Below are 16,177 nucleotides of genomic sequence, written 5' to 3'. Positions count from 1 at the left end.
GGAAGGAATAAAAGATCACCAAGAGAATCCTTCCTGTCAGCTACTTTTATTAGCAGGAGGATGGAAGGATTGATTTGGACAGCCCAAGCTGTTTTCGGATGTGCAACAATTGTTATACCTCTGCTACCAAACTGAAACGTTCTGAAACACCCTCAAAATTCAACTCCTTTTTGTTTGGTATCCTTTAAATTTGGGGCATTGCTTGTGTGGAGGAGGGAAGCACTGAGTCTTGCATTAAAAACTTGTACTCCAGCTAGCTTCTCACTGTTTTTTTCCTCCTTTTTTGCCTAGATTGCAGCCCATTGGGAAGTTGACAGGCCATATTGGACCTGTGATGTGTCTCACAGTGAACAGGACTGCAAGTAACCATGACCTTGTTGTCACAGGATCAAAAGATCACTATGTCAAGGTATTGGAGATAAGTTACGTTTTTTCCTGAGAATACTCAGAATGCTCTCCACTGCTTTCTTTTCAACAGCCCATCCCCTTGTCTCTCCATTGAGGCAGTATGTTGCTCCTGTATTTATCATTAGAAAAAGGTCAACATGACATTTCTACAACCTCAGCAGTCATAGTTTTTGGTGCAACAAGGAATAATGTTCTTTGCTTCTGCCCTGGCATCCTTTAACCAATCTACAGAAGAGAAGATCTATCACAGCAGAATGTTGTAGCATCTCTGAGGCCAATCCAGGACTGATCAAAATCTGAAGTGTTTCAGCATTTCACTTTCATGCAGCTCTCTCCAATCTGGCATTTTCCAAATATGTTGAACTACAGTTATCATCATCCCCAACCAGCAGCATTAGCATGATGGAATCTGTAATCCAGCATATCAAGAGGGCACCAAATTGGCTAAGGCTGCATTAGAGTGTTTCTAGTATAGGATTAATGAAATAAGCAAATGTGGCTTGTCATGGTCCATCCCTTATTCTAACTTTCCACTTCATCAATGTAGAGGATTGGAGATGCACTTAAAGGCAGTGGCCAGTGAGAATAATTGGTCAGCTATTTAATCCCTTCTGAGTCCAACCACTACCATTTCTTTATGCTCATTAGAGGAGAAGTCGATTAGAGAGCAAAGTGGAAGACATCAAATAACCAAGATTTTCTCAATATTCATTTTTATTGTGCAAAAAAATCAAACTGCACCATAGAAAAGAGAAAAGAATAAAACATTTCAATTTTCAAATAAAAATTTAAAAAATCCATTTAGCTACACCCCCCCCATATATTAATAAATAATAGAACATAGTGCTGGTAGTAAATGATTATCCATATTCTTTAATGAAAGCAGGAGACCAATGCAATCTGCTTGGGAAGTGGATTCAGTAATGAAGATTCCAAAACTGGCCAGGGAGAGGAATCTAATCTAAGTGGAGAAGACCCAAATCTAATGCAAGTCAAACATGGTGCAAAGAAAGGTCAGGCCAACCAAATATACCTTCTTTCATCAAAAGTCACATCCATTTCAAGGATATTTTTGGTAGGATAGAATTCCATAAAAATTTGCCAGAACAATAGGGTAAGAATATTAAGATTATGGAAGTACTTGCCAAATAAAAGAATACCACAAAAAACACAGTTTGAGGTATTAGATTGATATTAAGTCTATTTACCTCATCCACAACATTATAGGTGTCCATCTGTCAATGACCCATGACATCTCATTAATTATTTAATGTCCCAAACATAATCATTTGTGATATGTCTCTTGGGACAAGTATTCCCAGGTAAAACTTAGCAAAACTTCATAAACTTAGCATGAAGTCTAAATTGCCAGTTCAATGATACATGATAGGGTGTATTATTCCTAATAGACACAAGTTCTGACTTAATAAAATAAGCAAAATAATACCCCAAATCATTAATTATCTGCATCAAAGCTGAAACAGGTGAATGAAGTTCCAAAATTAACAAGAGAATATCATAAACATAGAGAATAAGTTTCTGTCGTAAGTTGTACATTATGTACAAATCCATGAATATTAGGATTTTGTCAGATAGCACATGTCAGGGATTCCAAACATAAATTGAATACCAATATATATATGGGGCAAGAGGACATCCTTTCATGGTAAAGGATCCTTAAGTCTAAAGATACTTTAAGTTTCATCCTTAAGTTTAAAAAAATCCTCAAACAGGACTCCATTGGTTCTCACTGTGCTTTTAGGAATTTCATATAAATTTTTATTCCATTTCTGAAATTTTGCAGGAAAACCAAAATTTTTCAATGTGCAAAGATGAATTTCAAATAGGGTTTATGAAAGACCTTCTCCACATTCACAGAGGTAATGGCAGCTGTGTCTGTCCAATCATTATATAATAAAATCAAATCCTCAACCCTAATATCAGCCTAGCCAGTTGGAAATCCATCTGGACCAGGTGCTTTCTTCATTTTCACTATGTTAGCACTTTCACCAATTTGCACAGGTACCATTAAAAACACGCTTTGCAGAATATCCATCCAGGAACATTTGATCTGGGGGATCAGTTTTTTTCACGGGCTCTACTATAGAATTTTGGATAAATGTAAAAAATTGCCACTATTGTCTTTAATTGCCAAGATAGTGTTTCGATATTTTTGCCATCTCAGCTGATTTACCAATATTTTACTGGGCTATACACTATTCTTGCAATATGTCTGTCTTCAACAAGCTAGTACAACTTCTACTAGCTGTGAAAAAATTCTCTCCAATTCATATTCAGTATGCTGCACCTCTTGATAAAGCTATGCATTTGGAGAGGGAATAACTTGACTTAGAAGAGACACCTTGTTGCTCCGCTTACCATTACATCTTTTCATGCAAGGAATAAGCATAAAAGTCCACCTCAGATGAAAGCTTTACTAGCCTCAGATTCAGTAGTGCAACCTCGTTGATTTCCAATACTCTTGTTGCTCAGCAAGAATCGGATTTTGTAAAAGATGCACCATTTAACATTAAGGTGTCAATGCCCAGCCTTGGCCTATTTGCAAGTAGTAAATCCAAACAAACTGAGACATGGTGTGATATTACCAACATTTCAAACTTCAAATCTCTGATTTGACATAACAAGGATGTGGAAATGAAAACACAGTTTTTCTGAGTTTCCAGCTCTGATTAGATATTTATCTGGTGAAAGCTGGGTAATCCATGATTTTATCATTATCGGAACTTCACTCAAGCTCCTCCCACTGCCTGGTTGCACGGAAGAGGTGTGCTTTAGTTGATACACACAGAAACATGACAATAACCAGTCTCACTGTCTCCACATAGAACCAGGAATATGGTAAGCTTATTCAATATCAAGATGAAAACTTTGTTGAAGTTCCAAAACTAGACACAGGACCAATCCACATGGTCTATCAGCCTAACCCCTGTGGGCTGCTCACACAAGTCAAATTGGACCTCTGAAACGAGGCTTCCAGAAGTGAAACACAAGTGGAGACAGTGCTGGAGAAGTGGACGTTGCAAACTCATGTGCAATAACTCTTTATCTTCCAAGTTTGTGACTATTGTTTCTATCTTCTTAAGGTGACTATCAAAAGAATCTACAGATCCTTGCAGTATCTTAATTAAATCTTGGAGCTGTTCTATCTTTTGGACAGCTTAGATATCTCCAATAACATATTCTTCAGCAAAGTAACAACTTAATCTCCTTCCTCCTCTGCCCCTGTCTTAGAAATTTTGGCAGGAGGTGACTGAAGTGTAGTTTGTGGAAGTCCAACACTTTCCTTGGATTTAGAAACTGCCATGGTTAATCACTCCCTAAATTCTCTCACACACCTTCTCACAGGCTTTGAGCAATTACAGAAATAAATGAATATGTAGCACTACATACAGTGTAGTGGAAAATAAAGCAAAAACAAACATATAGATTAGTAGGTTATAAAAAGCACTTGATAGTATTGTAAAGCCACATATTAAGAGACAGCAAGTAACAGTAGACAACTTATGTTGCTGTCTTAGCTGGAAGTTGAGTTAACATAGATTGTAGCAGTCTTACCGGAGTGAACGGGCCTGTTAAAACCTACATTGTCTTTCCTGCACAGCTTTCTCCAAAAGATCTTAAGTCAAACCCAGTTCCTGCTGATCTGTATCTTCTCTCCAAAAGTTTTGTTCTATGGAATATACCTTCCTTTATAGGAGCAGGGGAGAGTTATAGGCCCCCTTTCTCTTGTGGCATTCTTGCTTCTCTGGTGGGAACACTAGACCCTAAGCTCAGGAGTTACTAAATTGGACCTGAGCAGTAAACTTGGAGTGGCCATTTTATTGAGAGTTTCTGTTTTGCAGATGTTTGAGATAGCAGAAGGTGTTGGTGGTAATGTTGGCCCCACTCACAACTTCGAACCTCCGCATTACGATGGCATTGAGTGCCTAGCTATCCAGGGAGATGTTCTCTTCAGTGGCTCCAGGGACAATGGGGTCAAGAAGTGGGACTTGGAGCAGCAGGAGCTCATCCAGGTATGGAAGAAGAGAAGGAGTTGTATTTGGCAAAGACCAAGAGAGGGGTGGTTTACCATTTGCACAAAAGAGGCGATGCTGGAGCTGTCAACATACAGTTGCTACATACAGTCTTCTTGTTCAGCAGCTGGGTAAAATAGCCTCATGCTGGCATCCCAGAATGAGGACCAACCCCACAAAGAGAATATTTCAGATGATAAAATTCATACAATGGGCTGACATTCAGATTGTACATGCAAGCTGCCTTTAGCACATGTGACTTTTAGAAATGTCTGATCATCCTTCATTGTATTGATCTTAGCAAACCTGTTGGGTAAAGCAGTGATGCACTGTTCCAGAGGGTGGACATTTTCTTGGAGTGCTGATAGTTGCTTTTATCATAAAAAGATTTCCTTCACTTAGCACCTGTGTTGTTTGTTTTCCAGGCATACATACATAGAATGGTATTGGAAATCCTGCGGTTTCCACACCACCACAATGTGCTAGCACATTTCTTATACACAGTAGTGTAACAGCCAACTGTTCATGGTTAGTGACAAGCATAAATGGCCCAGTGGGGAATGCCTGTGCCTTTTAACTATTTTTGACTCATGTTTAAGTGCACAATCTTACATATGCTTAAACATGCATAGGACTGTGCTCTAAACGTATTTTAGATGTCAAGCATACACCTACAGAATCACTGACCTTACAGACCACAGAGTGTGGGTCCCATAATGGGCAAGACTTGTGCGAAGGACAGACCAACAGTAATCTCCAGCTGAAACCATTACTCCAATTGTTGAAGACATCACATAGGAAATAAAGGAAAGATATTGTCCTGGCTTGGTTAGTTGGATCAGAGCCATCAGTATCTGTTGATGAGAGAGGCACCCCCTGCATCCCTGCCTTGTACCAGCTCCCTCACCATTATACATTCATCTGTGATTCCCAAGTGCGTGGCAGATCCTTTTGCACAGCCATTTCCCTGCCCTGAACATAGATTCCATTCTGGGTGGTGGTGTTTGTATATTATTTGAACTGTTTTTGTACCACCTCAAGACAAAAAGCCTCTTTATGGCAGTTTACAAGGTATTGCCTTAGAACGGCGAATGGTATAAGCTTTATTCAGGCTCCTCAGCAGTGGGGTAAACTCGTAGTTGGTTGCCCTCTTGTAAAGACATAATTAAAGAATTAATTATGTTTTCTTGTTAAGGGAAAATAGATGGCATTTCTGCATGGCTCCTTCCGAGTGGTAGTTGTGAGAGTTCCCTCCTCCCTCTAGGAGCACCCCCAGACTAGTGTGTCAAGCAATATGACCCAGCTGCTACTGTGCCATAAACCTCAGTGTACTTACTTGTAGTGCCAGTGTAAGGTGTTCCAGGTCATGTTTAGCAATGTTTAATCCATTCCACTGTGCTTGGCTTCCCCCCCTTCCCCTGGAAGCCTTTGTTGATGGAATGTCTTGGGTGTGACAAGAAGGAAACAGACCCTCATTAATGCAATTTGTTGTATTCCTGTTTCCCAGCAAATCCCAAATGCACACAAGGACTGGGTTTGTGCTTTAGCCTTTGTGCCCAGCCGGCCCATGCTGCTGAGCGCCTGCCGTGGTGGGACAGTGAAGGTCTGGAATGTCGACAATTTCACACCCGTTGGAGAGATCAAGGGGCACGACAGTCCCATCAATGCCATCTGTACCAATTCCAAGCATATATTCACAGCTTCCAGGTGTGTGTGTGTGGAATGGGCTCTTCTCTGCCCCAAGAGAGCTCTTGAATGCCTTTCCTGCTTTGATCCCATTATATCTGGTTTAACTCAGCCTTCCTCAACCTGCTGTCCTCCATGTGGATTAGATGGCAGCTCCCAGGATGGTGAACCAGCAGGCATCAGGTTGAGAAAGTCTAAATTAAGCTGCTCTAGATAGCAGGGTTTTGTTAGAGGCAAGTTGGTTGTAGACCCACCAGCCTGATTGAAGGAAGAGTCATGAAGAACCATTGTGGCAGCCCTGTTCACTGAGCCCTCCTTACAGTGCAGCAGTGTCTGCTCAGCCCTGCAGGCTCTGCCGCAGCCACTGAATTGTGTTCCTGATTTCTGTGATGGTTCTTTTGTTTGCAGTTTCCATGTATGTCTCCACTGACATTCTGCTCTGCACAGCCTGTTTGTACAAAGAATCCTAAGAGGGCATCTCTCATTGCCCACTCCAAATGAGTGCCCGTCATTGCCCACTCCAAAGGAGTGCCTTGCAGTAACTAGGGAGCAGTACTAGAAAAACAGGGGCCCCCTCCCTGACTGAGGCAGAATAATGTAGCTTATTCCAGTAATCAGCACATGAGAGCCGAGCTCCAGGAAGATTTAGTGACCTGCCATTGTCATGCAGGAATCCTGCCAGAGCTGGAACTGGAGGACCAGCAGGCAGCACAGGCTTGGCAAGAGGGCATCGCCTGGGAGGGCAACCCAGTCCAGATCACTCACTTTCTTCTCTTTATGGAGTCTCAGGTCTTTTCTTTTCCGACCATGTTTCTTTTTTTCCTTTTCTGTCTTCCTCTTTCGCTTTCTCTCTCTCTTTCTCTGTGCCGCAGTGACTGCCGGGTAAAGTTATGGAATTACGTGCCTGGGCTCACCCCCTGCCTTCCACGACGCGTCCTTGCCATCAAGGGCCGTGCTACCAGTCTGCCTTGACCCTCCTCCTGTCTTCTCTACTCTCCTGCTTACATTTTCTTGCTGTGTTCTCCCTCCCCATCCCTTTTCTCTTCCCTCCCACTCTCTCTGCGAGCTGATCTCAGCTGCTTCTTAACGGTATGCAAAGCTTACTTGCTTTTCTTTCCCTTTAGGACATTAAGTGAAGGTGTTTTCCAAGGGAGATAGCATTCCCTAGTCCACCTCAAAAATGGGCATTAAAGCCTGTCTTGTGTTCCTTCCTGATTTGCCAGCTTGGTTGTGTTAGTAGGGCTGCATGCTTTACTTGAAATCAATGAAACGAGCCCCCAATACAATCTGGTGTGTGAGGCAGTGGGGGCACATCACTCCATGAGACGGTGCTGCAAAGCACCCCCAGTTTGTAGCCTGGCTTTGCACAAAGCGAACATTGTTTAAATTATCTCCATATTGTTATCAGTTGGAGAGCCAGTTCTAGAGTAGCTCCAGTGCTTTTGGGCAAGAGGATGAGAGATGGAAAAGCCTTAATTCTGGTGCTCTGTTGTTATTGCCATATTGTTACAGATGAATGGAGCCAATATGCTGTGTCCAACAAGCTTTTTAAAAAGCATGCTTAAGCTGGCCAATTTTATTTGGGATTTGAATTGGTGTCTTGAATTGCTTTCCTGTCCAGTATCTCCTCCCCCGTCTCCCCCTGCAATTTGACCTGAAAGGCACATTTTGCAGAAAACAGTATTCTGGGAGCAAATAGCAGCAGCGGGGAAGGATTTGGGGCAGAAGATCACTGCAAGGCCCAGATGAGGAGCATAAACCTGGGGGATCTTGTGCCTGTTTTTCCTTCTAAATAAAAGTAGCCACCTTAAGCATGCTTTTTAAACATTGTATTTAATGCAACATGTAATGTGGCCCTGTCTTTTGCATTTCTCCCTGCTTGCACTGTGTTTTGATTTTGATTTTGCAAGCTGCACGCTCTCACCTTTGTACCTTTGTTCCCCAGTGACTGGACAGTGAAGCTCTGGAGTGCAAGGAGGCTATTGAGCGGCACAACCTAGAAGCTGTGAAAAGTGACCACAGTCGAGGTCGCAAGAAGATCAAAGTGGTGCCCTTGTTGAGCCTGTCTGACAAAGACTAGGAAGTAGCATCTGGCTTCTCGTATACTCAGGGCTTCAGGAACAGTTGGCGTCCTGGCGTCTTGGTACCGGGTACACTGGCAAGTGTGTTGGCTATATGGTGCAAGGGAGTCTCCTTCCCTTTCCTGTTCCCATGCTCAGCATCCTTGTTTGGTAGGATTTTGCGATGATACCGAATTATAAAATGAAGCTGCGCCTGACACCAACAGCCAGTGAAGAAGGGCAAGTGGAGGCATTTGTGAGCGTTTCCCCAATCAGAATCTCTTCGCCACCTTTCCTGGGGGATGTGTGATGAGCTCTGCAAAACAGGCAGTTTTTGGTGTTTCTGGACCAGTGGCTTATCAAGAGGAAAGAGAAAAAAAGCAAGCTCTCATGCTTTGCATGAGGAAACTGCACCCACAATTCCTACTGTCCAAGAGCTGCCTGTGTCCTGCTTATGCCTTTAGGGCGACCATGAAACTGACTCGAACATGCCGTCTGCTTCCTGGATGCATTCCCTGCGTAGCTGATCGTCACGTTTTAGAGGATGTTTCTTGTTCTAGTTAGGTCTTTCATGGGTGTCTGTGAAGTGCTGACATTCTTTTTTCTTATTTCCATTAGCAATGGACTGTGTTTAAAGGGAAGAAGCAGCATGTGGGGAGCAAAATGAGCCACCTTAATTTGAGCACTTGTGTTTCTCTCAATTTTCATTCCAAAGTAGTCACTCAGAGGTTTTCATTTTGAGACACCAGGTGGTCATGATGCTAGTTTTTGCACATTAAAGATCACAAATATCCCTGCAATGACAATATAAAAAAGGAAAAAAAATCTCGTTTTAATGAGAACTGTTCAATTGAGATGTAATTATCATGTGGCATCAAGATTTCTGTGAGTTTGGAAGAATTACTGCTTTCAGTTTTCCGTTTTGGATCAGAAAATGTAATGCTGGATCCTTTCCCCCTAGTGCTAGATATCCAACAAAAATAGACTTTAAGCTGGTGGAATATACTTTCGATTCAACCTGATGCAGCCTGGAAAAATCCGCATTTTTGTTTCAGCCTGTTCAACTGTTTACTTTGTCCTCTTCCAGCCACAGCAGAATTTATTGAAACTTCCTTCCAATGGAGAAAGATTTCTGTCTGGGAACAGAAAATTGTGGGGAGTTCCCTTCAGCTTTCAAACAGGGTAGGAAACACTTGAACTAGCCAAATGCAGGGGCGTGATGGTAGATTTTTGTATTTTTGGGGTGACAAGACTCCCTTGAAAACAATGAATCTGCTTCTCTTAATCTCACCCCTGGGATCTCTTTTTGTTTATACCTGTTTGAAATGTACCTGTTCTGGCCTGTTTACAGTTATTCTCCTTTATTCTAAGAAACAAATTGCAAGAGAGGCTTGGTTGTCCACTTCAATCAACTTGAACTTTTGTTGGATACTTTTCAACCCACTTGAGTTTGCCAGCGGACTCAGACCCTAAGCCCATGGAGTTTCACTCTGTGAAAGAGAAACTTTCATCTGTGCTAAACATGGCAGAGCTATCCAGATCTTGCTGGAGTCTTTATGCCTTGAATGCTTCTGAACTCTTCAGTCGTGTTGTGTTCTTCCAACCAAGATCATCTCTCACTCAGCAGACTTGGGGAAAGCAGCACACCAGTGGGCAGATTTCGTCAAGCAGGCTGAAAACAGCTGCCTCTCAGATGCTTTAGATCATTCCATAGCAGTGTCCCTAGTTGATAGGAGTCTTCTGCTTCAATATACTGGGCTAAGTACATGGGCTACTTTTGCCCATGTACCCCAGCCTTCCCTGACCAGATGCTCTCCAGATGCATTGGACTACAACTGGACATTGCAGTCCCCTAACATCCAGATGGCACCAAGTAAGGGAAGGTTGATATACACACGCGAGAATCCCTTTCCATGTAGTGAAGCTGCGAGTTCCTCTGTAAGAGTAGGAAGTTGTACTGTAATTCTCTAGGCTATACGTATTGTCTTGTGCATTTTTTTTGTGGGGGGAGGGCAGAAAGGTATGTGTGTGCACGTGCACATGAGCGAGAGATTTGGAGACTAAAGACTTGTTTTGGGTTAACCTACCTCATGGTTCAAGGCATTTGGCATGTTTAGTTTTTTTGTTTTTTATGTTAATGAAACTTGAATTGGTCTGGGGAACGCACATTATTACTAATTTCCGAGCTTGAGCAAGGGTAGAAAGCAGCTGGGCTCTGTGCTTTGCCTTCACGGTTACTTGGTTATGTTGAAGTCCAAGGCTTGTTCTGTGTCCACCAGCTGCGCCATTTTAATAAGCTTTTCTTAATTGTTAAGGCTGGTATTTATTGAATCGTGGTGTCTTTTGCCATCTCCTGACTCAGCGTTCTGGACTGAGATGGGAGATGGCTGAGTCCTGGAAGAAGCACACTCTTCCACTGGTAATGAAATCAGCACAATCCCCATCTCCCCACTTGGCTACTCAAGCTATCTTGTCTGGCTATTTAGGGAAGCTTGTAGTCACCTGTGAATGTTAGTTGCTGCAAAAAGCTAGGACTAGATTGTGAATTAGCTGCACACCGTTCACTTAAACCTTCCTACCTTTGTCCCTGTAGGAAGGTTGTGTAGAACAAATATGAGATGTCCTGTAAATTGATACTTGAGATACCTGATCATTTTGTCAGGGGGCGCTCTCTATCTGTTAAATTATTGAGCACATTTCCCATATAGTCCCATGTGCCTCTGCTATTTCTTAGCGCTAGGTATGGGATTATATTTTCTCATATTGATGAAACCCCCACCCCTTTTTATTTTGTAGTACTCCTGACCCCACGGTTGTGGTAGGAAGTGTGCACATCTAGAACTGAAATGTGGTGCAATGTGGGGGAGTAATTTTATTGGAATTGTTAAGTATAATTTGCCCTCCTGTAGTTGAAGCACATAGTGAAAATAATTAAAAGTAACAAAAGCTGAAAATCTCATCTGTTTTTAATGGCACCTTGGAGTGAATGTGCACATTCATCAACTGGACACTCTAATAAAGTTTAGAACTGGGTTGTAATAATCTGCTTAGTTCAGCACTGGGCAATTTTCAGCCCTGGTGTCCCTGAAGGCATAATATTTCAGTTGAGAGAGTGGTCTCCCGATAGTAGGATAATTTATACATTTTCCCTTCATTCCAAGAAGGGAATTGCAGTGAAAACCCTAGTGCACATAATTAACCCACAACATGGTCATATCCTCCAGCACTTGGTTTATATATAAAAAACACATTTTTTCAAAGAGCAGGTGCCTTTTCTTGTCCCAAAAGGTTTCTTTTACTAAAGACTGGTGTTTGTTTGGGGCTTCTATGGGAGGCTGCATCATCTGGCAAACTGGTTGCATGTGCACAAGAATGTGTGTGTGTGTGGATAAGCTGTGTAATTTTTTTACCTCGGTGTAAATAGTGTAAGTTATTTAAGGTTCCTGATGTACATGGTTTTCCAATGAATGTGTTTGATCTTCCACTTAATAAATAAACTTATTAAAATGAAATCTGAGTATTTAAAAAAATAAGGAAGAGGGCTATAAGTGATACTGTAACTGCTAAAGGCTCTTTGAATTAAACGGTTTAGTTAACAAGAAATTGGGGATTTGTTGTGGGTCTGAGCAAGCAACTTCAATTTAGGGGGTAAAAAAACCCAGAAACCCAGAAGAGAATGAGAAATTAGATGTAGTCTGGGGATTACATCTTTCTCATAAGATAACATTTCCTCTTCTGTACCTATATTAGAGCTTGCTCTGGGGCTAAGAGAAAACACTGGCTGTGGTTGTTTCCAAAGAAACAAAAGCAGAGGCAGTTCCTAAAAGCTTGCCACAATTAGAGCACAAAAACTCAAGTAATACATTCTACTCATGATAAAATGTTCAAATACACTTAATACTGTTTAGAACTGAGTCCAAGCCAAATAGCACAGGAGCTCCATAGCCATACCATGTACAAATAGGTTAGTATCAAGAACAGCATGTACTGTACGTACTCCATCACATGGTAATTAGTTGCTTAACCTCCCTGGTTTACCACAGTAACAAAGGCTGCTTCCAGACGAGGCTTTTATTGTGTAATTGTAATTAATTGTAATTACTGTCCTGCTTCATTCACAGAATTTTATAGGGGTCTTCAGATGAAATCATCTTCTGTCAGCAGGTTCGCATGTCATGCTACCCATCCTGTCCATAAGCCATGGTGGATTGGCTATTGCACCAACCTAACCCAACCCCAACCCAATATCAGGCTTATTGTGGTTTGCCTCCCCTATCTACACTGCCTTGGCCAGAGTGCACACATCTGTGTGCATATTCCCCCCTCAAAAAACTTGTATTGGCCCTGTCAAAAACCCTGCTTTAAAAGGACGCCTGAGCTGTGACAGTTGTCAAGGTTCATGCTCCTGTAAAATGGGGTGGCTTGCACTGTTCCAGCTTCTCGAGCACCCAGAATTTCAGGAAAAGGCTGAAAAGATGCAGCACACTAAGAATTGGCTCCAGCCCAAAACAAAAGATAGGCTTCCACTGGGAAAGGAGTGCCTGGGACTAGGGCTGGGAAGTGGGATGGCCAGGGACCAGACAAGAGCGTAAGAGGCACCAGGATCAGGGCAACAGAGCTGCTGAAAAGATAGTCCAAAAGCAGGGTTTAATCGGAAGTCCAAATCATTGTCATGGCGTAGTGGTGAAGAGCATGGGACTGGGACTCAGGCGATCTGGGTTCAAGTCCCCGCTCAGCCATGGAGCCAACTGGGTGACTTTGGGCCAGTCACAGACTCTCAGCCCAACCTACCTCACAGGGTTGTTGTTGTGGGGATAAGATGGAGGAGGAGAATGATGTAAGCTGCCTTGAGCTCTTTGTAGAAAAAAGGCAGGATATAAATCGAAATAATAAATAATAATAAATGGTACAGACCAAGATGAGGAACCAGAAGAATGCATGAGGGCAGAGCAAGGACATGGTCAGAAACAAGCCGAGGATTGAGAACCAGGAGGACAAATGCAGGTACCTTGGACAGGATAACAGGGCAGGAGACACAGCGTGGCAGGAACCAGATGCAGCGAGGGTCAAGCAAGATGCAGGAGCTGAACCACAGCTCACAGGAAGCCCTGCATTACTGAGGCAACACGGCAAGGCAAGCTACGGGTCAGGCAAGAGGCAGGCACAACAGCAAACAGGCAAACCTGTGTTGCTGAGGGAACATGGATAGGAGATAAAGCAAAGTCCAGGATCCACAGCAGGAACCAGGAGTGGGAAAGGTCAGGCGGGATGCAGGCAGAGCAGCAACGGGAAGGCCCATGCTGCTGAGGCAACATGCCAAAGCAAGAGACAAGGAAAGAATCAGGAGCAAGCACTACATACAGGAAAACCTGAATCACCGAGGCCAGTTCTCAAGGGAAGAGCTCTCTTACATGCTCTTCCCCCAGGACTCCCAGCTGGCACTCATCAGCAGAATCAGTGCTCCAGCAGGGCTTGGGCCTGATCCAGCAATTACAGTGGGGGGGGGGGGGTGGTTTTGGTTCTAGCCACCAAAGCAACCTGATACCTAACATGGCTGATTCAATGCCCAACCATTTTCTTGAGCAAAGGTCCCTCATGGCTTTGCTTTCCCTTGTCAGCTTGCCTTTCAACAACTGTCAGGGGAAAGCAAAATGGAAATAAACATCTTTGTACCCTTTTTTAAGTTGACGTTCATAATGGGTTCCTCCAAGAAAGACATCACCAAGGCAAGCATGCTCATTTGGAGTTGCACAGCTGCACACTTGTGCAAGTCCCACTTCTTTAAAAATAACAAAAATATTTGCACATACCTCTGGTGTGCAATTGAAAAAACAGCCGCAACAGCCCCTCCAGCGTACCTCTTGGGCACCTGAGAGAGGCTGCCACTGCCTGTCAACTTGGAGATGGCAAGAGTGACCTCCAGAAAGAAAAAGAGGGAAGGGGAGGAAAGCTAGGGCAGACGACAAGGCTGCCACGACCACAGTGGAGGACCTGGAGCCCAGTGCCAGGCACTCCACCGTGCCAATGTTGCATTTGAGGGCAGCTGGCACTGACTTGAGTGAGCTTGGCAAGGGCGGCAAAACCCTTTGCCCCTCTTGCCAAGCGACTGCTCCTTCCCAGTACCAACAATGGGCTTGGATTCAAAGGATGGCACAAGGACCCACCATAGGTACAACTACTCCTGCACCAAGCTATGGGTTGTCAGGATGGCTTGCGGCCAATGAACCAACCACCCAACCAGATACAGTCTAGGACAATCCACCATATCTTGTTACTCAATCGAGACGCATGTAAACCCAGTCAACAAGTAACTTTCACATGTGTTCTCACTCTTGCTTCTCTTTTTTAAATTAACTGGCAGGGGAACCTGCCCCCATCCATTAAATAGGAAAAGTTGAAAAAACTGCTTTATGCCTTTTGCGTGATAGTGCTAGGAAGCACCTGAAGACAAGGATTAAAAACCACTCCTGAAGCAAGTGTGCAAGTGGTCATATTTGTGTGTCTTTTCTGGGATTGCAGGAATTTAGTAGATTGAGACTCTCCTTTTCTTTTTTTTTTTAGATTGCAACATTTCTAGCCATTAAGACTGTGGAATTAAGCTAATCCATGTGCTCGAGGTTGAGAAGGCAAAAAAAGGGATGAACAATGTCTCAGGAAATGGAGTTTTAGTTTCCTGCTTATCTCTTTATTCCTTGCCATTTCTACCAAAGGCTATTATACAAATTTGCTTTATTTGCATCATTTTAATAAACACAAGCTGCCAAATTCAGTTTTCTTTCACCAAAAAGAAAAAGGTGACTTACCTCTTGGGCACTGTTTTTGGTTTTCTAACAGAAACTATATTCAACCTGCCAAGAGGATGCACAGAGAAATCTTAAGCATTGAAGACTCTAGGCTGACAAGATCATACTGGCACTTTTTAATGTTCTGAAACTGACCCTGAGGACTCTTACGGGCCTCTCAAGCCCAACTGTTTATGGAAAGTTTCAGGAAAACACCACACTGAAGTGTGGCTTGAGGGGAAGATGGGGCAACCAAGCTGAAATGATGTCACATTGGAGCATTTTTTGATGGAGGTGGATGGTCACCATGCCAAAAAGCATCTGCAAACATGTTAACTTTCCCTAAGTTTGTTTCATAAACATGTTATGCAAGTAGAGCTGAGTTAATCAACTAGGGGGTGTCATTCTAACAAAGCTTCCCTGTGACTTTAACAACTGAATGACAGGAGAAAATTCAGCAGGTCAGTGATGACATTTCTTTGCTCAATGAAGATGCAATAAAAATTTAAGCAGCAAGTTTTTTGCCTGTCACGAAACCTATACAACCAACTCAGGAAAAATGTTGGCAACTCTAACAAAATACCAACTCTCAGGAGCACAATGAGGAGGCCAGATAATGGTCCCTGGATGGCTGCAACAGAGCTTTGCTCCAGCTGAGAGAGAAAGCAGCTTTTGGAGAGAGTATCAGAGCTATGCAGTACATCAGATAGCAGGAAACTGCCCGTCTAGTCTCCAGCAGGTGGAACCCAGGTTTCTGGAGCCCATGGCTGAATTAACCATTATGTTAAGCTATACAAAATTCAGTCCTGGCCAAAAAAGGGCCTTGGTATGTTGTGCAAGGATCTAATACATACCCATCCTCCCTTTTATACTGCTTAGTACATTGGCAACCGTTTTCTTGTTGCTCACAAAACTGTTCATCTAAGTTGCAATAGAATAAGCTGCCATCCTGGCCAGCAGGAGGAAACAATCACTGGATATACACCGATCTTGTAACAGACAGCATGTGTGTACAGAGAAATCCCTCCACGTCTATAAAATGATGGTAGATACATAGAAAAATAGAACAACACAGTATATTTAACCCATGAAAATGGACCATTTAAAGCATAATTTCCATTAAAACTGAAAATAAGGAAACCACGATTCACATACAGAACCAAAGTGTTGTGAATTACAGCAGCCTGTGGAAAGGCAGAATAATAAG

At 42.9% G+C, this 16,177-nt stretch overlaps 1 protein-coding gene across 3 annotated transcripts in view; it reads left to right on the top strand.

Moving 5' to 3' along the window:
- Positions 1-11,700, top strand: part of KIF21B (kinesin family member 21B) — a 77,265-nt gene extending 65,565 nt beyond the window's left edge. For all 3 annotated transcript variants that reach the window (XM_044443537.1, XM_044443528.1, XM_044443547.1), the window contains 4 exons: positions 292-409; positions 4,272-4,442; positions 5,950-6,149; positions 8,074-11,700. In XM_044443537.1, coding sequence (XP_044299472.1) covers positions 292-409; positions 4,272-4,442; positions 5,950-6,149; positions 8,074-8,128 — 544 coding nt within the window. In that variant the 3' untranslated portion in view covers positions 8,129-11,700. The remainder of the gene's footprint in view (positions 1-291; positions 410-4,271; positions 4,443-5,949; positions 6,150-8,073) is intronic.
- Positions 11,701-16,177: the final 4,477 nt, after the last annotated feature.

This window comes from Varanus komodoensis, unplaced genomic scaffold (genome assembly GCF_004798865.1).
Source record: "Varanus komodoensis strain SLA01 unplaced genomic scaffold, ASM479886v1 scaffold1, whole genome shotgun sequence".
NCBI lineage: Eukaryota > Metazoa > Chordata > Lepidosauria > Squamata > Varanidae > Varanus > Varanus komodoensis.
The sequence above is the reverse complement of the archived record's forward strand: the minus strand, read 5'-3'. Positions and strand labels throughout refer to the sequence as shown.